We start from the raw sequence: 20,288 nt of genomic DNA, 5'->3' as shown, positions 1-20,288 counted from the left end.
CACCCAAAAACACATAGTAAATGCAATAAATTACAACTCCATATCTCAACAACCCCGAGTAATTTAAGTAGGCAATTAGAGCTATCTAGTCTGAATAATATTTGTAAATAGTTTATACAGTATGAATGCAATAAGACAATTAAAGGTGGAGGTATACACATTCATCGCTTGAATGTCTAAATTACTCTGTATTTTACAGTAATATAATTAAATATTGAGCTGAATATCTTAGTATCAAGAGATATTGTTTGTTGTGTATAACAAAGTACATATACTTAAAACCAGACAAAATTAATAATTGGTGGTTGAAATATAGAGGGACAGAAAATAGAATTTACTATGTCTTTTTGGGTGGCCCACACGGCCGGGCTCACTCGGACGGGAATTACGTTAGTCATCAACCATTCTCGTCTCCCACAAAAGGCAGTCTCAACACTATTAACACAAATCACTTCGGGCTTGTCTTGGAAGGGTTGTTTTTAACCCGGATACCTTGATGTGTCGGACATATAGGCGTGCTACGGCTTGATGCAGAAGTACACGTTTTATATCGCGAAAGAACCAGATGAGATCAAGCCGAGTTAAGCTTGCAAAGGGAGAAATTGAAAATTTACTAGGCTAGGAGGACACGATATAAATTCTTAACAAGTGGAGTGAGTTGACGAAGAAGAACTCTTATGGGAGCGAGGATAAGTTGCGGCGCCGGTTGGCTCGGAAATGTGATGTGAAAGTTTCAATGAATGAACAAGGGAATCAATAGATACTCGAAACACTCGATAATGGAGTAATTGCTGGCTAGGGCATTTTTACGTTCCCTGCAGTAACCAACTACCTAGGTGGTCAATTAAATAGAGGGTGGCACCGATAGCTGATCAGTCCCGAGGAGCAAGGCACAACCATCAAGCTATGTGTATTTTTCTATACCTCAGCATCCCAAGGACACGATGGTGAATCATTCCACTGTTTCTACTTACCTAGCGCTGCCCATTTAGGACTTGAAGTCGGTAGAAACTAAAGAATATAGAGCAGCGCGTCTAACCTTGTAACAAGAGCTGAAAAGGCAAATGCCGATTGGTGTTTTCACCATGCAATTCCCGATTTGCCCCTTTTCAGGGATTCATCCTAGGTTTTCAGTTTGGTCCCAAGGTCACTTTCGGCGTCTAAATCGGGTTAAAATAGACCGAGCTTTCTTGAATTTACGCGTTGTTGAAGCTTTGATCTCAGTTGATGTTCTGGGCCTTTCGAGTTCCTGAAATGGTGCTGTATGGTAGGGCTCATCAATTATAGGGGTCGAATACGTGCCGGAACAACCTCGGCCGGTTCTGTTATCTATGTTAGTTAGTTTTTAACCAAAATGAGCCTCAATGACCATGCTGCGACCGGTATGACATAGCTCTAATACTTACAGCGAGTGTTGCTTCGGATACAGCTGATCCGAGGAACCCGCGTGCCGATAGGATGCTTGGTGGTAAATAAATTCGGGAAGACAGTGACATGACGTGGACGATGGAAAGCTTGCGATGAATGCTACTAGTATGTTGTCGATTAAGAGCTCGTAGACGTACTGGTGAGTTGTATTCAATTGGTCGGGCCTGGGTGGACATTTCATAACGTGATGGTGTTCGAGTGACTCCCTTCGAGCTCTCGCTGATAGATTGAGTTCTTTGGGAGACCCAGGGAGAAAAAATGTGGATAACAAATAGTTCCGCTCCTTTCCCACACCAGATAAATGACGGCTCCTCACTGCACTGTTGAAATAACTCCGGCAGTCAACGTAGATATCACGGTAGGCTCCTGCTTGGAAAATGAAATCTAACAATTCTGTGCAATGTTTTCGAAACGTAAAATCGGCGAAAGCGTTGAATTTGTACGGGGGCGGAGCATTGTCACAAATAATTTAGAATCAAGCGCAGCGCTATTGGCTTTTCTTTTGGAAGCAGTGTTGTTGGATGCTTTTGGAACTTTATTGGCATTGTATCAATATGATTGCTTGGATGATTTCTCTCTGCAGGCAATAAAACCGCAATTCTAGATCTGTCAAGTGATAATGGTGTTGAATCATTGCAAACACCAAGCATGTACATGGGGGTGCCAGTCTTTATATTTCAGGTCTCCGCGGAAATCCTCTCCAGAGGGTTAGCGGCCTTTCCCTCACTGAAGGCTTCGTTCGTATTTGGCTTCGACCTTAACCGTCCTTTATCCAGACCCTGGTGGGACGGCTGATGTCTCAATTAAGGTAGCTAAAGTCTACATTGTGGCAAGATTCATCGATTACGAAAGCTCCATCAATGGTTACCTACATGGAGTTTATATCTCAAAGGTAGTGACAAGTTTCCTGCTGAATTGCCGTTACTTGATTTCAAGCTTTTTGGCGAGCTGTCAAGCCTTTAAACGGAAACCTTACTGAAGTATAGGGCATTTACTCTCTCTAGAATTTTGACAAGATAACCAGAAAGACACAAAGCCAAATGATTAACAGAAATTAATGACATGTCCACTGGTTGGTATATACTTTGTGACTTAGCCAAGACAAAAATTCAGGAATCGTATAGTGAAGCAAGCCGTACAATATTTAATCAGTATCGCTCAGACAATAATCGTGATCTCACATAGAATGAATTGCATAGTAAATTAATTTACAGTTCTTTGACAATTCATCTGGATTGTTCATTGCCAACAATTTTACTATCGCCCTTGCGTACTGATTTTCTGTCATCAATAAGGCGGTAACATAGCCTGGGTCAAATCTTGTGGTGTCCCTGTGGCTGATGTGTTGGCGAGCCCTACTGTGTGATAGTCAGCGGGCGGAGAGTATAATTAACGCGCGAAAAGACTATGGTTGGTCAATTACATGACGCTAATGCCAAGCTCCTCGACCAACTACATATTCCGAAAAGTACGTCATTTCCAACTTTGAGGGTCGCCACCCAGAAATGTCGCAATTATTCCGAAACAATAAACCGAACCGACTATTCTTAACGATACTTTCATCATAAACGGGTCACCTCAAAAATTGAATTCTGTTATCGTTTTCTTTCTAGACCCGGCACCCAGTCACAATGCACACATGAATCGTCAATGGTTATTTTCACTGAGTGAAATGCCTTGTCTCTGTTGCTAAAAGGGGTTTTGTCCTTCTATTGCATATTTTCATCGCCTCGCCTATACATCCTCGGTATATGTCGCTTGAAACTTAAGTGTATAAACCTTTTTCTATTCTAGGCCGACAGCGATCAACTTAAGAGACCAAAATCTCGCCAATCCTATCGGGCTGATACTCCGGAGAAAAGTGCCCGCTGTTTTCAATCACATCTAGCTCAGATCCTGGAATAGTCTTGTTGAGCTTGTGACCACAATCCACAACCTGCCACTTATTATCTGCGCCTCAAACCAACTTGACGGGAATTTTGGCAAGGTCGTAATATCTGTCGGCAATATCCATAGTATGCTTAGGGTCGTAATGTCGCACCTGATGTTGGAACAGACTACCTTGGCCGGCAGGACCTGATATATAGTCTAGGAAAGTGTCTAGACTGCTTTCCTCAAATTTGTCTTTGTTTTGCACCGCTGAAAGTAGCCAAGATTTGAAATGCGAGCGATGCCCTTTATCGCTCGTCTTCGTAAGCGGATCTACCTCGTTCTTCATCTGCTCCTCCGTTCTCCTAGAAGGGTAGCTATCGAAGCTCACAACATCAATCATGGTCAGTTATTGCAGCCGCTGAGGGAATAAAATGCCAAATCGTTGAGCGCTTCCCCACCAATGTCATGGGCAATAAGATGGAACGTGCCGAGTCCCCAGTGAGCCCGGAGACTTTCGAGAATGGAAACTTGGCCTGAGATCGAGGTGTCAATGGATTGGTCCCAAGGTCGTTCCGATAGCCCGTATCCCAAAATGTCAAAGATATGGACTTTGAAACCGTTCTTTGTGAGATGGGGAATAACATTGCGTCAGATAAGAGAGGGAGAAGGTGTTCCGTGCAAGAGGACGAGAGGCTGTCCCGTGCCGTGAATACCGTACGCGATGCGGCTTCCGTTGATGATAGCATTTACTGCAACAACAGGTTCCATTCTAGTTCAGGAGTATGTTAGATGTTTCCTCTCAGTTTCGAGGGTCAGCTTTCAATAAGCAGTCTTAGACTTGAGGAAAAATCAAATCCTCACTGAAGCAACGCAATTTACAAATGACCCTACCGCAAAACGCCATAACCAATACATTGTTATCCGTAATGGACATATTTCAGCCTGAAGAGCCTGAACCGCGGGAACAGAACTCGCAGTACGCCCAAACCCTAGGGGATACTTTCGTAGCCCTTACGATACTAGATCCAGTCGTAGCCCCGACCGGTCTAGTATACCTGAGAATGGATTCGAGTCAGCAAGCCAGCCACAGACAAAGACCCTCGAACTAACTACTTCAGCTGTCCGAGTAGGAAGAGAGAAGAGATTACGACGAGGACCCGCCAACTTGTATCAACTACATAATAGAGTAGCGGGCGTTGCAGTCCTTAACGAGGTCGTGGCAAAAGACACCGGAAGAGGACGCGGTTCTGGCCCCATACGCCTTCTGGGTGGTGACACTGGATAGGAAACCAGAGAAAGTCCCCCCAGGGGAGGTCTGGGGTGACCGAAAGTTGAGGGCTGGCGATACTACGAGTGTTGTGTCCGTAAACGATTGTTCCCAGCGTGACCTGACAAAGCGATTCGATGAACAGACGTTTGTTGGACTGCTACCGAGTAGAAGCTCCAGACGTGGTCGAGTAGGTTCTGTCGAAGCAAAGAACCTAGGCCGAATATCTCTTTTAACTATTGTAAGATGGGAATGCTCGTAGGCTGTCTGCGTTGGCAGACGGGTCGATCGCGACGAGACAACACCACCACACTCGCAGAGTGCAAGGAGACGATAGGCAAGCGTGACGCTATAGAGAATCAACAGAACCAACAACAGAACGAATAACAGAACCTTTCATAAGCAGTATACCAATACCGCAACCTCAGCAGCCTCAGGGGATCATTTCATAAAGGGGGAACATGCATGTTGAATTGATAATCTAGAAAGAACGCTACTTATTCTCCTGAAACCAAATAGGAGCCTTGTTGCTAGGCTTCGGTCACCTGACCCTAGGATACCGATGTTGAGAGCGGAAATCCCCATTACACTATGTAGAAGATCGTACCTCTCTAGCCGTTGGACGGCGATGGGGAAGGGGGTAAATCATCTGTCACAAATAAAATGCTGGAGGATCGGGGTGCGCAATTCGATGCTGAGGAGAGTGCTTGTGGACAGCAATTGATTTGGGGCCGTCTGTAAACACTGATAAAATGTGCTACGGCTTTCTGCCACCTAGGGCATCACCGAACTCGTTTGAACGCATAGCCTACGTGCCGCAACGTGCCGTGTTCTTTCACTACCAGAATGAATGTTGGATCACAACATTCCCTCCGAGATCAACTTTTTGAATTTACGGCTGTGGTCCTGGATATCATAAAAAATAAGAGACCAAGTGAGATTGGTGAAATTCTCACTATCAGAAGAGACTGATATCACTACAGGACACATTATTGGATTTCACATACCTTTCTACCGGCGAACGTGATCCATTCTATTTGCTCTGCCTTCAACCGATGCTATGAGCAAGTAGATCTCACCTAATAAAATGCCTCTCAGTTAGCAGATATTTTAGTCGCAGAATGTGACCTATGTCAACTACACGAGGTGCTTATGGCGTTGTTCCATACGCTGGTATGTAAAAGGAGTGAGCTTTGCGAGAAGTATACTGACATACCAGTCAAAGGCCCGGGAAAAATACAATGACAACACCAGGCGTTGATGTATAGACTGCGTGACATGTGCCACTCGATGCGTAGATAGTGGCGTGTATTGCGGATCAGTCTGTCCGGCGTTCACGAAGTGTACGAGCGCCTACTTCTTTGGGTCAAAGTCTGATGCATGTATTCTGGCGCATTGATCAAATTCTCGGCATGCTGTTCTGATTTTCTTGGTAGTCTCGCGTGCTCGCTATCTCCCTTGGCCATTAAGCAGACATCCTTTTTCCCCGAAAGTTGTCCTGAGAATATTAGCTTCTTGTCAAAAGTTACGCAGAAAGCCTTGAGTGAGAAGGGCTAGCCTGATTGTTCTTTGCCATATCCCTTGATTGCTCTCCTTGAGGTGAGTTAGGCTATAAAGCGGAAGGAATAGTTTCAAGGGGCTGCAACTACTGTGATTGTTATCCTTAACAGGTCCTTACTCTTACAGCCACGTCGAAAATTGCGAAGGAATAGAAGTCTGATGCAGAGTAAGTAGAAGTACCTGGCCGACTGAGGGGAATTTTCTTCTGATTTATTATTCCAACACGCGTGGGCCAATGCTCCTGGTCAGAGCTGCCCTACCTTATCTTCCATATGACCGTAGTAGGAGAGTCGTCAATATCTCCAATGTGTCCAGTAGTTTGGTCGGCCCAGGTTAGACTATATATGGTGGGACGAAGGCAGCTTTGGAATGTATGATAAGGACCTGGTCCAGAGAATTGGCTAAAAGAGCCACTGTGAATACTATAAACCCAGGTATGAGGGAACTACATTTTCGTTCGTTCTAAATACTAAAATGTTTAGGCCCTGTGGAGACCGACCTAAGGGATGCTGCTTCCCCGGAATTGACAGCGAAAGCATCGATTATGAACATGATGACTCCATTGGCGAGTGTGAGAGATGGTGACGACATGGAAGTGATCAGGGAAGCTTCATCCCAAGGAGGACGACCTGCGTACGCCAATGAAATTGCAGCCCTCGGGGCCCTTCTCTGTAGCCCTGATTCAGTTTGGTCGACTGGAAGTGTTCTGTGCGCAAACGATGGGATGAAATTTAGTTACTAGCTAATAGTAGCTCAACCAGACCTGTTTACTTGCATACGGGTTAGCTTCAAGTGCTTCTACTGTTCAAAGCCCCTTGTAATTCCAAAATCCGAGGGTTTACCGTATCAACTTCCTACTTAGCGGATAACATGTGATACCTGGCCGATTTTACAGCAGCCGCTTTGCCTGATGCGCTCGATATCATGGTGAAAACTGACGATCAATGATATCATTCGAACTACTCCAGTATAATGTGCATAAGTCTTGGGATGTGATGGCCACATTCTTACGGGATGAAAAGGTTCTGGCTGCGGATGAGTGCAGGAGCCATGGAGAAATGACATAAACAGAACAACACATCAACCAGCCACAGCGGAATTCCAGCTGCTATACCCAAAAGCTCCAGGGCTAAATCAATCAGAGTCTGCTTCTTTATACCGAAGAAGATTGATCCGGAAACTTCGCCGTGCCAACAAATTCCAACGGACTATCAAATCCTAAAGGTCCGGCGCGCACATGAAGAATGGAACTGGACTTATTTCTTCATTCACAATATCTACAACCGGCCGGGTAGTGCTACGTTGGACGTGCTTTGGGAGTAGCTCACAAAGCGCCCATTTGGAAAACACATCGTCGTCGGCGATATGAATGTCCACTACCCGGCGTGGGGAGGACCTGGAACCTGGATCGATCAGGGAGCGGAGGATCAACTCCTGATCATGGATGAACAAGGGCCCCAGTGGGAAACAGAGGAAGGAAGATATACATGGACAAGCCGAGACTAATCATCAGTTATCGGCCTCACATTCGTTTCGTTAAGTCTGCATTCTAGGCTAGTAAGGTGCGAAGGAGCTGATGACCTAGAACACGCATCAGACCATTTCCCAATCAGGACGCAACTCGATACCGAAACACCTTTGTTTGAACCACCTCCCCCAAACGGAGAGACTTGGCCACTACCGATGACAAGAGACTAGTAAAGTTCATTGAGGTGCATTTGACTAGTAGGGATTTATCCCGCGCTGGTCAGATGCGCATTGAACTTGGTTGCCAATCTTTCATACAGGTAATTGAGGCTGCTATCGATGTGTCTCCCCCTGTGCGAAACCACCAGAGTGGGCGACCCCTGGATTCACTATGGAATGCTGCAAGCCCGTTAAACTAGTTCGCCAGCTACGACGACGCCACTGCAAAACCAAAGACCCATAAGACTGGATGCGCTACAAAGAGGCGCGCAACTACAAGAAAAGCCTCGTCAAGGTCACGCTTACCCAAGCCCACCGGCGAAGGGTACAGCAGATCATTGAGAAAGGCCCTCACGGCATGTGGCACCTCGCCAAATGCGCGTGCAACCGGGATGGAGCATACGAGTGTGACATCACTCCATCACTGAAACAAACGGACGGGCCATTCGCAGAAACAGTCGATGAGAAGGCATTAGCTTTCCAAGCAGCATTCTCATGAATAAACTGCGCTGACACGACATAGTGCGACAAATAAAAGTACACCGTCTTTTGAATACATTTACTCACAGCCGGGCCATCACGTGCCCTTTGATCCGCAATTCCCCTTAATCCCGTGGTATGTTCAAACTGGCCCAGTCTGCAATTGCCATATTGGTAACCATCGGGTTCACGCCACTGGCACTCGGGAAGACAGATGCATCCACCACGTAGAGGCCCTCGGCGCCCCAGACCTGGCAATCCGGTCCCACCACACTCGATTTGGGCGACTTGCCCATACGACACGTACCCATCTGGTGAGCGCTGGCGAAGAAGGCCCGCTCTGGGTTCAAGGGCGATTTCTGTCGGAGCTCAGAAATCCACTTCACTAGGGCAGCATCGTTAATTCCCTCAGGAGCTTCCGGGTTTGAACTGTTGGGGCGGATGAACGGCGGCATGTCACGGTAGGGCGTGTGGAATTCCTTGGCGCCCGAGATGTATGCTATTTTGGCTGAGGCGATCAATCCCTCCACGGTGTGCTTACGGTCAATGGGAGAGACGGTGTAGTCGACACGGACACGTCCATCTGCCGGGTCCAGATAAACACGCCCACTATCACGATCTTTGGTCAGGGTGATGAAGCTAGTGCTGTGGTTGAAGCTAGCCGCGAATAGCTTGTAGTCTAATCCGTTCCGCCAAGGGAACACGGGAAGCCCGACGGATGGCATCATCGACAACGATTGGATCTTCACACCATGTCCACGACCATCAAGGTCCTCAAACTCGTTCACCATAGTTGTCAACGCAGAACCCTCCCACGGACGAGTCTCTTCGTCGAAAATAGCAACAGCTATCATAACTATGAAGAAAAATAAGCACTGGTATGCTATAATCCGAAGCGAAAACACATACGAGGATGGAGATAAAGATTTCGGCCAATTTGTGAGTTTCTCAAGCCACTCCGCAACAGTAATAGTGGGCTCTGCAATGTACCGCACGACACGATGACCTTCTTAGCTTTTAAAATTAACTTGCGTCGAGTGGCTCCCTCGCCACTCAGTCCCAAATACGAATCTCGTGAGGTCCAGGTTCCTTCAACCCCGGACGCAATTCGCTTGCCATCAACCTCGGTGAATGACACCCTGTTGGCGTAGAAACCTTCGACAAAAGTTGCCCCGGCCTGCGCGGCATCAGTCAGCCACGTTACAGTAGGACCATTTTTTCCAGTCGAGTGACATCCAAACGTGCAGTAACCACAGTAGTGTTCCCTATTACCCGTGTTCTGTGGAACTGGTTTAGCAGCATAGCCAAGTTTGCGCGCGCCTTCTAATATTATGTTGTTCTGACGGTTGTGGCAGATACGTTCGGTGTTTACACCCATTCGATCGCAGACACGATCAAGGCTTCGTTGGAACTCAAGCGAAGTGAAGAAGGACAAGCCGGTATTCGCCCACTCCTGTCGGACATATCCCTGTGTCTGTAAGGATGCAGACCAGTTTACCGTGCCGCCACCTCCCCAGGTTGAGCCCGCTAGGATGGCTAGAGATCCATCGTCGCTGATAAAGGCTCCCCCATTCTCAAATAGGTTCACAAATCCTTCGTTCGGCATCATAGGAAATGATTTAGTAGTGTATGAGTAGGACTTCTCAACTAAGAGCACCTTATTTCCTGCCTCGGCCAAGTTCTTCGCGGCCACGGCGCCACCACAGCCGCTGCCTACCACCACGACATCAACCTCAATCGTTTCTGGCTGGTCTCCTGGTGGGAACTGCAGAAACTCGTAGGGAAACCCGTCGGTAGGCTTGCCATAGACTGGTACTCGCGGAATCCCTAGCACTAGGCTAATCGTCGGGCTAGTAATCACCCACGATTTTTTGACGATCGCATTAAGTACTCGGTAGATAAGTCGTAGGGGAGCCAATCGCGATGTATCCCATCCGCGAAAGATCTTTTCGCGGACAGCGATCGGTTGCTGGTGGATTAGTGTGATCGATCCAGTGAGAAGAAATGACCCAGCACGGGTACTATTCCCACATTTAGCAGGAATTCAGTCGTAATGATAGGTCGTGGCCACTTACTTAAGCGCATTGAGAATCAGCCCAAAACCACTCCGCCCTTCCTCGTGGACAAAGTCACCGAATATGCGCTCGACGCAGCTACGGAAAGCGAGGTTCGAAGAAACATTCTCTTTCAAGTATTCGGATGCAATCTTCGCCGTATCAGGTCCCGGGATAGTGTCATTTAGCTTTGATATGGCATTATCCCACTCAGCTTGCGAGATGCTTTTATCGTTAGAAGAATTAGACGTGGAAGTGGTGCGAATCGACGGGATGATCGCATCCGCTAGTGAGAATAGTATCTCCCACTGCGCCTCTGAGAAGTAAGAGGTCGTAGGGACCGGAGGCATGGGAACCTCCTGCGGCACGTAGGTGGCCACGGCCTGTTCAGCCATGACTTGTCAAGGTCTGTTCGGTATAAAGTAGTTCAGAGAGGCCCAGCAGTTGTCTGGCAAAGAAATTACTAGAGAAGCAAAAGAAGTAGGGCGGCCAAGCAAGTAGTAGGAATTGCCAGGGCTCAGAGACGGCGTGAAGCACTATATAATTTAGGTCGGGACAGCTTCTCTACGAGCATCAGATCAAGGGCTGGGCCAACTAGGCCACTCTTCTCAACAATGGATGAATGTTAATTTGAATTTCGTGAAGAGTAGGCCTTGTGACCTATTAGAATGTTGGTTGTTAGGTGGCGTTATTTGTCTCGGTAAGTTGCCTAGAAACCTTATCCATCCAATGTATCGGGGTTGGTTCGGAGACGGCATGGAGACGTTTGGAAGCAGTTAAAGTATTTGGATCACCGCACTTTATCACTATATTTTCCTCAAAAAAAAGTAAAGTGGTAAATTGTGAATATTCACTATTACATAATTATTTGGGATGCATGAAGAGTATAGAAGCACAGTATTGATATTGTAGATAAGACTCGAACCATATCTAGAAACCAGGCTTATTGATGAAAAATAATGAAAGTAACTTAGATAAGTGTATTGCGTAACTTGATTTTATACATGGTCATGGATAAATTTATATCTTTGGGTTACAATATGATGATGCTGTGGCTCGCGGGAAATCTTTCGCGGAAAATAATTAAATCTGGTTGAGATTTTCGCTGCGGCGAGTAGCTTGTGAACTCTTGATAAATCCAGGCTGTGTTTATACTTTTGACCATGACTGTACATACCATCGACTAGGCAGTTGTCCTCTTTCCCGCGTATCGCATATTCAAGAAGTGTTAACGTCACTCCCTCTCTTGCCCAGGGACGCGATTCCCGGCCTGGATACCCGCCTCCAAGAAGTCGGGCCTCACCGCTCTCGAGCATCTATAATGAGCGCGTTCTTCCCGCAAAAGAAGGCGGTTCTAAATGTTGATATAGTACTATTCATTATCCAATTCTCTCATTATTACATATCGTTATCCTGTTAACAGGCACCATAATACTTTACCAACTCCACCAAACGGTTACGATGCCCCTCTGGCAAATCTACCATCCAGGCGGCACCTTTGAAGATGCCGCGTCCAAACAAGCCCTATCGCAAGACATTACCAAGATGTATACGGGAATCGGCCTTCCCGCGATCTATGTGGTGGCCCAATTCATCCAACAGTCTGAGAGTGATGTCTGGGTTGGTGGAAAACAAAAGACAGACAAACCATTCATTCGTGTTGTCATTACCCAAATTGCTGTCCGCTTGCCTAATGATGACGCGGCGTACCAAAGAAACACAACCAAAATCGACCAACTCTTGAAGCCTCATGTTGCCGACAGAGGATATGATTGGGAGTATCATGTAGTTGAGACTGAGAGAAGGCTTTGGAAGATCAATGGCATGATCCCTCCACCACGAAATAGTGAGGCGGAACATAAGTGGTTTACCGAGAACTGGCCAGTGTCGTATGAGGGAGCCTATGTCTAGTTCACTTGGTGATGGTATATTCAATCTCAATAAAAGCAGAGATGGTTCTTTCTGGGCATGTCGTCCTATGAGAATGATCCATCTTTGGGAAGCTGATATGATATAACACTCTCAGCGAACACATTGGCAGGTACGGCGTTATTATTAATTATAGCAAGCTCTGATTGAAAGAGCGAAATTATGATTAGTTACCTAGTCTAATGGGGGCTTCCGCTCTCAATATCGGTATCCTAGTCATGTGACAGAAGCCTTAGCAACAAGGCCCCTATTTTGTTTCTGGAGAATAAGTAGCGTTCGTTCTATAGTATCAATTGAACATGTATGTTCCCCTTTATGAAAATATTCTACTGAGGCTGCTGAGGTTACGATATCGGTATACTGCTTATGAAAGGTTCTGTTATTCGTTCTCTCAATCCTCTATAGCGTTACACTTTGCCTAAAGTCTTACTGCACTCTCCGAGTGTGGTGGTTTTGTTTCTTCACGATCGACCCGTCTGCCAACGCAGATAGCCTACGAGCATTCCCATCTTACACTAGTTAATATTGAACACACATTATTAATACAATACCAGTAACGAGCAATGTACTCTACCCAAAACCTACTGCAAAGTTAAGTCCACTTGCACCAGCCATATGTAAAAGATGTACTCCGAAAACATTATCCCATACCAGCAGAAGTGGAACATTTAACTTCTAAGTATACGGAAAACAACGCGATATCCCAATAACCAGTGGCCACTAAGGTCTGTGCGATCGCTTGGTATTCTCACTGACTCCTCACGCGAAATGATTTGACTCTTTTGTAAATATTCATGTCGGAAATTAGTTTACCTTTGCGAACTTTAGGTTTAAATGGGAAGAAAGTTCTGTGATGAAGGTGATTATTGGTCTACCTTGCACGCCACTCTGTCTTCTGTGACCAGCCTACGCATACGGAACCACACATGAGGGGACTGCTGTCTCGGGAACCCGTTATGCCAGCATTTCAACAATGCAGACTCGCGCGACCCAAGTAACTCCAACATAATGTAAAAAAATCGATTACGGGACTGCGCTGGAAAGCAATCTCGCAGTCGGTTATTTCACCCTTCCTGATAGCACCCTCAATACTTGGCCGTGAAAGGATTGCAGGCTATTGTGCACAATTAGATGGATAAGACGACAATGACGAAAATGTTCAAATATTATTCACCTTTCCGGGCGAGAATGAATTGAGGGGCAAAATGTCGGGGATAACATGAGGGATACCCGTCCCTTAAAGTCAGACCGGCACCCACACGCTGTTGGGGGTTCTCCTCCATAGCCTGATCAACTTTAGCCCATTTATCATCTTCCCCTCCCCTTCTTCTTACCCCCAAAAAAGAAAGTTTGAAGTTATTGACAAAGACTCCTCCCATCTATCAATCGAAGAATGGCTGTGCGTCCTCTGTAGTAACATGTTTAACCTTTGCCTCTAATCTCTTGTTCCCCTGCGCCCTAATTTCGTCCAGGTGAAGCAATTCATCTCTCAGCTTTCCAGAATCGCGTTCGTACACCTCTCTTGCTTACCCTCCGCGATTTCTTTGTTTCAGACGAGGGTTTTTAAGTCTCTAACGCGCAGAGCGCCCTTTTTAGATGACTGTCGTACGATACGGGGCATTTGTGGATTCTTTTGGAGCGATTATCGACGCTGCGCTGGCCGCCGAAAACTCAACTGAACAGAGATCCACGCGGTGGACCACCGCAATTGTCGGCCCATTCCCCGGTTGGAGAAGCCGCGGGGGAAGGGTTGTAATGCTGGGAGATGCTGTCCAGGCAATGCTACCTGACTCGGGCCAAGTATGCTTTCTGTCTCTTTTCTCTCCCTCCTTGTTGTGCTGTTCATGTTTTAGATATCGACACTGATCTTTAATCTGACTAGGGCGCGTCATAGTGCATTGAGTCGGCTTTTGCGCTGTCTTACTTTATTGCCAGCATTAAATCAAGTTCTGACATTCCCTCTGCCACCTTTCTTTACCAACATATTCGGAAGCCACGCGTAGAACGCGTTCAACGCCATGGTACTAAAAACGCTGGCTGATACAGAATGTTTTCTGGTAGTAACTACCGGAATCGCAACCCGGGAGTTATTTCAGATGCAGAACGGTCCAAAGCCCCCGCGAACTGAGAACGATAAGGAGCAGATTGGATTTGAAGGGGAAAACGCTTTAATTAGGGTAGAGCTTGAGTGGCTGTTTGGATATGACGTTATAAGAGAGGTAAACCTGCATTTCTTGATCATTTTGGATCAGCATTCTAATGATATTAATTTCTAGGTTGGTCTCCTCATTGAAAAGGAGGAGAACTTAAGGTCCAGTGAGGCCAGCCAAATTACATTTCAATGTCCTTGGGGAATTCAGATTGTACATATAGGTGAAATTGTAAATGTTACATTTTTCGAAAGGGAAATTCGCTTCGAAACCGGCATTGTTGAAAATGATATCGATTTGAAAGTCAAGGCCAAACGCATACCTAGCAGCCTCGATGAGACACTGAGGGCCTTCCTCGGAGCCTATGTCGGCTTGGACTCTCACACACGTGGTTCCATGCTGAGACCTGAGCTCCGAGGCAATTTTCTCTGCCAGTTTGGCCGATGAATTCGATACATAACTAAATACGATGGAACATCCTCTGCTAGCGAGGATTTGGCAGATGGCCGCACCGATACCTGTGGGTATTAGTTGATTGGAGCTTGCTAAACGTCGGCCTAATCAGGAGGTACCTCAGGATCCTCCAGTTACCGCCGCTATCTTTCCTTCGAGCTGTCTGTTTCATTCAATTTGTGACATTCTTTGTCTTTTTTTTCCAAATTCACTTCTTGAGCTTCGCAATAGCAACTACTACGATGCAAAGCCAAAGCACAGGTCTATATAATAATTGGCAGGATGGCCTGACGCTGTTCATCTTTTAGTCTTAGGAGCATTCATTCCAACTCGATTCCCTGCCTTTATAGCCCAGACCGGCATGGAACGCATGGCGAAACGGAAACGGAGGACCCAAGCCACTGCTGGAGATATTGTGGTTACCTCGTGTATTGATGCAAGGTCGAATGCCTCATAATATCATTTCCTCAAGCTGCAAAAACAAAATCCGAATTTAATTTCAGTTCCCGACCGCGACTTTGAATAATCAAATTGAACCTCCCTAGTGGAAGTGGATTTTCTGGTTGCGGTCTTACTTTGGGCTGAAACATTCATCCGGAATAATTCATTAGTTACAAACATTTACGGCAAAGTATCGAGATTTTGCATTTAAATCAGGTACTGTAACTACCGTAAGCATCCACGAGCAAGTTACGCACCTAGTATCCAAGAGTATGATTGTGAGGGCAGCTGTGCTATAACGTTAGGCTGCAAAGTCATGCCTGGACATTAAGGCTGTCACTGCCTCACCGCTGCGCTCTGATCGCATGCATGAACGCATAGATGAGCGGGGTAAAGAGAGTATATATAAATACCTCGCTGGCACCTGAGTTTCGAGGTTCAGCGATCAGTCCTGGAAATATTCTGAGCCGCACCCAAAGATTGCCCGCGAGCCTCTATTGCCCGACTCCGTAAAACCACTAAAACAGGTGTATCTAGGGCTCCGAAAGGTTCATGCACTTCGCTTGGATTTTAACCCAAAAAACTCATAAGTACCACTGAGATATTAAATCCCCCTGAAATCTGAATATCATCACATACGTCACTAGCTCGGAAAGCTACCTTTGATACTGTCCCTTCAATAACATAAGCCATTGCATAGTCTGAGCATTGAGGCAGTGTCTCCGGAGCCCTTACAAATCTCTAACATTGCTGAACTCGCGTTCAATCCATACCTCCGCCGATGGAATTGGCAGATAGTCTCGAGCTGCCTTCGCCATGAGTGGAAAGTTAAATGCTTTCGCCCTCCACCACTTCAGGGCCCATTCTTTGTCTACATCTCCAATCATATGATGGGACCAACTCACGGGAGGTGAGTCCAGATACCTATCGATATCCGATGAAAGCGTCCGCTGGAATAGTTGCACTTTTCGTGGCGTCCTCCACATGGTCTCGGACATTCCTGACGGGCGATCTGCCTCACACGAGACGGATGGCTCATGAGGATACTCCTTCTTTAAGAACTCCCGCACTTGAGAGATGATCGATCAGCCCCGCATCTTGCACACTCATCTGCGATCCTATCAAAGATGGCTTAATGCGTGGATCTAGCACGGAAGCAACATAGTAAAGGAGATTATCATCGATCTTTCTCGCAAACTTGTTCATCTTTCGGATTCCCCTTCCCACTGCGTCTCCGATCTTGGTGTCCACGTCTTCGAAATCACCTTCTGCTTTTTTAAACATCGTCAAGCAGATCATCCAGGCTCTAATAGATTGGTGGACTCTCAAAACTCGTCGGGTAGGATTTCGACACGGAGTTGGTGTTATCCCAAAATGGCTTTAGGACCTTCGCTACTTGTTTAAGGACCGACCATTCTTCGTCAGTAAGCCGAAGGGCGTGAACTTCTGGGTGGATCCGAGCAAATTGATGAAGCTCTTTCCGAAGCCGAAGGGCGTACGCAATCATGACGCACGTTGAGTTCCAACGGCTGTCAACATCATAGCTAACTTGCTTGTCTAGAGAAACTTCTTTCTAATCGTGGCGGCGTCGTGGGCTACGAGCAATCCATAGGGTCAGCAGCCGGATTTTCATGATCGCTCCATTTGTGCTGTGAGCAAAGGAAAACATTTGGCTGCCTTGGGTAGTCATTTCGTCCAAGATAAGCTTCGTCTCTTGAGCTGAACCGGCTCTTAGAGAAACTAATACGTCCTTGCAGATAAGGTTGATGACATAGGCAAGACAAGGGATAAAGCTCTGCCGACCACGAAACCGCATGAGAGGTCTGGTACGAAAGCAATCGTCTTTATCGTCATATATCTTGAGAAGGTCTGCATGCAGACTACCGCAGAGGGTCCTGTTGTTGCCAGCATTATCACCTGTGATCGTTAGGAGCTTTGGCACGATATCCAGCTCCTCGAGCATCTTCATCACGATTTCTGCTAGATTCTCTCTAGAATGTGGTCCGTATATGTCAGTGAACTCAAGGAGCTCTTCCCGCTTCGCAAACTCGGGTGAGATCTAATGACCAATAATACCCATGATCGCTACCTGGTTCTCGGATGTCCAAACGTCAAGAGACAACGCAAGAGTATGACTGCTTTTGGCTAATTCTTGCTTCAGGCAAATCCTGCTTTTGCAAAATTCGTCTTTGATTCTATTGTAGAGTGTCGGCAGTCTTGATAGGCAATGTAGTCCCTGTCGCCTCAAATAGTGCCTTGAACGCGGGGTGCTCCACCACAGTGAAAGCCTGTCTCGTCTGAACGACCCATTGTATTAGCATGTTCTCAAGGCCCATCCTTTCCCTAGAAGGCCTTAAGAAATGGGAGAGGGTCGTTTCAGTAGTGGACGATGAGGTCGTGTCTGATCCAGACTTGATGCGGTGTTTGGTCTGGAGATGAGCCAGCAAATTCGAAGTGGACACGTAACGTACCGAGTCTGTGGACGACTAGCTGCACTGTCTGCAGACTAGGAGCCGGTCTTTCTTTGGCGGACCGCCCTTTCGACTCCAGGTATTGTCGAGCCCTATGACCCAGAAATGCTCGAACGTCCAGCTAGAGTATGACTTAGCTTTTCGTCTCTTGCATGGCTGCGGGCTACATCCACTGTTAGCTAATTTCGAGAGCACCGGGATCTGCGGAGATGGCGAAGAGCTAGGAATATGTACGGACGTCTCGGACTGGGACGTGTCTTCAGGGGCTATAAACTCGGAGGGCGCTGGGAAGCAGGGGCGCTCAATTTCACGAAGATCGCCTTCCGACGACTCAGGAAGTAGGGGACCCAAGCCATTGTTCGAGCATTGTAGTCGCGACGCGGAAGACCACGGGTCTTTCGCGCGAATGGGTTAGGTGATGATGCCATTCTACATTTCTTCAGTGTCAGCATTTCAACTGGTGGCTGGGAACAAGGCATGGCGTTTCTCGAGTATCACTCCTCCCGAAACGCTTAGTATTCTCGCAGGCCACAACAAATAACGAGAATAAGTCATATAGGACAAGTTGAGACATGTTGTCACGCGGGTCATCGCCTGACAGAACCCTATGGAAGACGGAAGTTGGCGATCTTAACTCTATTCTACCGCCTCCGCACTCGCGTGCGTGTTTCGAGGTAAGCAAAGCGTGCCCTAGGCTGCATACAGCTTTGAATGGTGTGATAACCGTGTTTTTACATGTTATTTGTGTCATTTGTATCGGATTTAAGTTTTGGAGCAGATCGGGTGAGCATAAGAGAAGTTATGGCAATCGATCTAATCATAGCTGAGAAGAGGTAGAAAGGTGGTTCATATAGATATTGGGAGATGGAAATGCTCGCTAGCAGTCTGCGTTGGCAGACGGGTCGATTGCAAGAGGACAAAACCACCACACTCGTAGAGTTCAGGAGAGTAGTAGACAAAGCGAAACGCTATAGAAGAACGATAGAACGAATAACAGAACCTTTTATGAGCAGTATATCGATACCGCAACCTCAGCAGCCTCAGCAGAACATTTTATAAGGGGGACATCGCATGGTTGTTATTGATACTATGGAACGAACGCTACTTATTCTCCCGAAAATACATGGCTGCCTTGTTACGAAGGCCCCAATCATCTGACTCCGATGTTGAAAGCGGGATTCCATTACAGTATATAGTTCTCGTTCGACAGCCTGTGAAAACTTTCCAGGCAAGCAAAATTTGGCGTTTGTTTACGAGATATCGCCGGAGATAGTACTACAAAATACGTAGATCTCATTGAAAACTACGACATAAGCATATTCAAAGCTAGCGACATACTTGACATAGAAATAGCGTGTTTTCTGCTTGGCTGGGGTCGTGACAGCAACCTCGTCGAATTCTAAATTGAAACAAAGTTTGAACCCCCCAAATTGTGAATTTCGGTAATACCCAAACCGGGGAGAACGGAGAAAATATTAATGCGCAAAAGTATGAATAAAACGAATAAAACGAATAATTCGAATGCGAATATGAATAATGGACTGTTGAGATAGGTATGTTGTATTGGTTAAGTTGTCTATCTTGTTGGAAGTGGGGCTCCTCATCTATTTATCTGTCTCTTGATGATCCCCACTACATGCTTTGACCACCGTGATACTCAACACTCCCACTCGATGGCAACCGCTATCAAGGATGCCAGTGACCATCCAACACGGTGGTGCAAGGTCCCGTTAAAACCTTCAAAAAACCTTCAAAAAACCTTCAAAGGGAAAAGAAGGAAAGGGTACCCCTGCGATTAGTCTCTGCTCGAAACCCGTGGGCCGAGAGAGGCGTCACTCAATGCCAAGCCCTCTCCGAAACCACTCAAATCGTCCTCGTGCAAGAGGCTTGGTGAGCCCATCTGCAATTTGTTCTGTAGTTTGGATGTATTGCAGCTCCACTGTTCCAAGGTCTTGAACTTCTCCTTGCCACTTGCGTTGGATTTCCATATGCTTCGTGCGGGAATGGTATTGTGGGTTCGACGAAAGGGCGATGGCTCCTTGGTTGTCACCACAAATGATTGTTGCGGTTTTTCCTTGGCTCATGTTTAACTCATTTAGAAGTCTTCTTAGCCAGATTGCTTCTTTGCTTGCTTGTGTCTGGCCCAGGAACTCAGCTTCACAGGTTGAGAGGGCAACGACGCTTTGGCGTTTCGACTGCCAACTGATTGCACCACTCCCGACATTGAAGAGATATCCAGCTGTTGATCGTCTGGTGTCACGACATCCACCCCAGTCTGCGTCTGTAAAGCCTTTCAGCATCTGGGGCTGACCTTTGTACGTGAGCCTGAGGCCTCTTGTTCCTTTGAGGTACCGCAGGACGCGTCGGGCGAGCTTCATATGCTGCGGCCCAGGATTTGCCAGGAATCTACTCGCCACAGACACTGCATACGCAATGTCTCCTCTGGTTCCAAGCATAATGTACATCAAAGACCCGACAATGCGTTGGTAGGAGATTC

The 20,288-nt window shown here is 46.7% G+C and overlaps 8 protein-coding genes across 8 annotated transcripts; 5 read left to right on the top strand and 3 right to left on the bottom strand.

The window, feature by feature from the left end:
- Positions 1 to 3,385: 3,385 nt before the first annotated feature.
- On the bottom strand, positions 3,386 to 3,700 carry N7509_013982 (uncharacterized protein; the record flags this gene model as incomplete). Its single annotated transcript, XM_056638619.1, has 1 exon — positions 3,386 to 3,700. The coding sequence occupies one exon, from the start codon at positions 3,698 to 3,700 to the stop codon at positions 3,386 to 3,388; it is 315 nt and encodes a 104-aa protein (XP_056482126.1).
- A 2,662-nt stretch (positions 3,701 to 6,362) lies between these two features.
- On the top strand, positions 6,363 to 6,869 carry N7509_013981 (uncharacterized protein; the record flags this gene model as incomplete). The annotated part of the gene is made up of 2 exons (XM_056638618.1): positions 6,363 to 6,459; positions 6,610 to 6,869. 2 exons carry the CDS (start codon positions 6,363 to 6,365, stop codon positions 6,867 to 6,869), a joined length of 357 nt encoding a protein of 118 aa, XP_056482125.1.
- Positions 6,870 to 7,122: 253 nt separating this feature from the next.
- On the top strand, positions 7,123 to 7,450 carry N7509_013980 (uncharacterized protein; the record flags this gene model as incomplete). Its single annotated transcript, XM_056638617.1, has 2 exons — positions 7,123 to 7,166; positions 7,216 to 7,450. The coding sequence occupies 2 exons, from the start codon at positions 7,123 to 7,125 to the stop codon at positions 7,448 to 7,450; spliced, it is 279 nt and encodes a 92-aa protein (XP_056482124.1).
- A 42-nt stretch (positions 7,451 to 7,492) lies between these two features.
- On the top strand, positions 7,493 to 8,013 carry N7509_013979 (uncharacterized protein; the record flags this gene model as incomplete). The annotated part of the gene is made up of 3 exons (XM_056638616.1): positions 7,493 to 7,587; positions 7,681 to 7,767; positions 7,794 to 8,013. The coding sequence occupies 3 exons, from the start codon at positions 7,493 to 7,495 to the stop codon at positions 8,011 to 8,013; spliced, it is 402 nt and encodes a 133-aa protein (XP_056482123.1).
- A 50-nt stretch (positions 8,014 to 8,063) lies between these two features.
- On the top strand, positions 8,064 to 8,312 carry N7509_013978 (uncharacterized protein; the record flags this gene model as incomplete). The annotated part of the gene is made up of 1 exon (XM_056638615.1): positions 8,064 to 8,312. The coding sequence occupies one exon, from the start codon at positions 8,064 to 8,066 to the stop codon at positions 8,310 to 8,312; it is 249 nt and encodes an 82-aa protein (XP_056482122.1).
- Positions 8,313 to 8,418: 106 nt separating this feature from the next.
- N7509_013977 (GMC family oxidoreductase) lies at positions 8,419 to 10,742 on the bottom strand (the record flags this gene model as incomplete). Its single annotated transcript, XM_056638614.1, has 3 exons — positions 8,419 to 9,149; positions 9,203 to 10,314; positions 10,369 to 10,742. The coding sequence occupies 3 exons, from the start codon at positions 10,740 to 10,742 to the stop codon at positions 8,419 to 8,421; spliced, it is 2,217 nt and encodes a 738-aa protein (XP_056482121.1).
- A 1,066-nt stretch (positions 10,743 to 11,808) lies between these two features.
- N7509_013976 (tautomerase family protein) lies at positions 11,809 to 12,258 on the top strand (the record flags this gene model as incomplete). Its single annotated transcript, XM_056638613.1, has 1 exon — positions 11,809 to 12,258. One exon carries the CDS (start codon positions 11,809 to 11,811, stop codon positions 12,256 to 12,258), a length of 450 nt encoding a protein of 149 aa, XP_056482120.1.
- Positions 12,259 to 16,893: 4,635 nt separating this feature from the next.
- Positions 16,894 to 17,283, bottom strand: N7509_013975 (uncharacterized protein; the record flags this gene model as incomplete). Its single annotated transcript, XM_056638612.1, has 1 exon — positions 16,894 to 17,283. One exon carries the CDS (start codon positions 17,281 to 17,283, stop codon positions 16,894 to 16,896), a length of 390 nt encoding a protein of 129 aa, XP_056482119.1.
- Positions 17,284 to 20,288: the final 3,005 nt, after the last annotated feature.

Source organism: Penicillium cosmopolitanum, assembly GCF_028827165.1.
Source record: "Penicillium cosmopolitanum strain IBT 29677 chromosome Unknown utg000012l:1.0-3308103.0:1.0-3310761.0, whole genome shotgun sequence".
NCBI classification, from domain to species: Eukaryota; Fungi; Ascomycota; class Eurotiomycetes; order Eurotiales; family Aspergillaceae; genus Penicillium; species Penicillium cosmopolitanum.
Note: the sequence above shows the minus strand (reverse complement) of the source record. Positions and strands in the feature narration are given on the sequence as shown.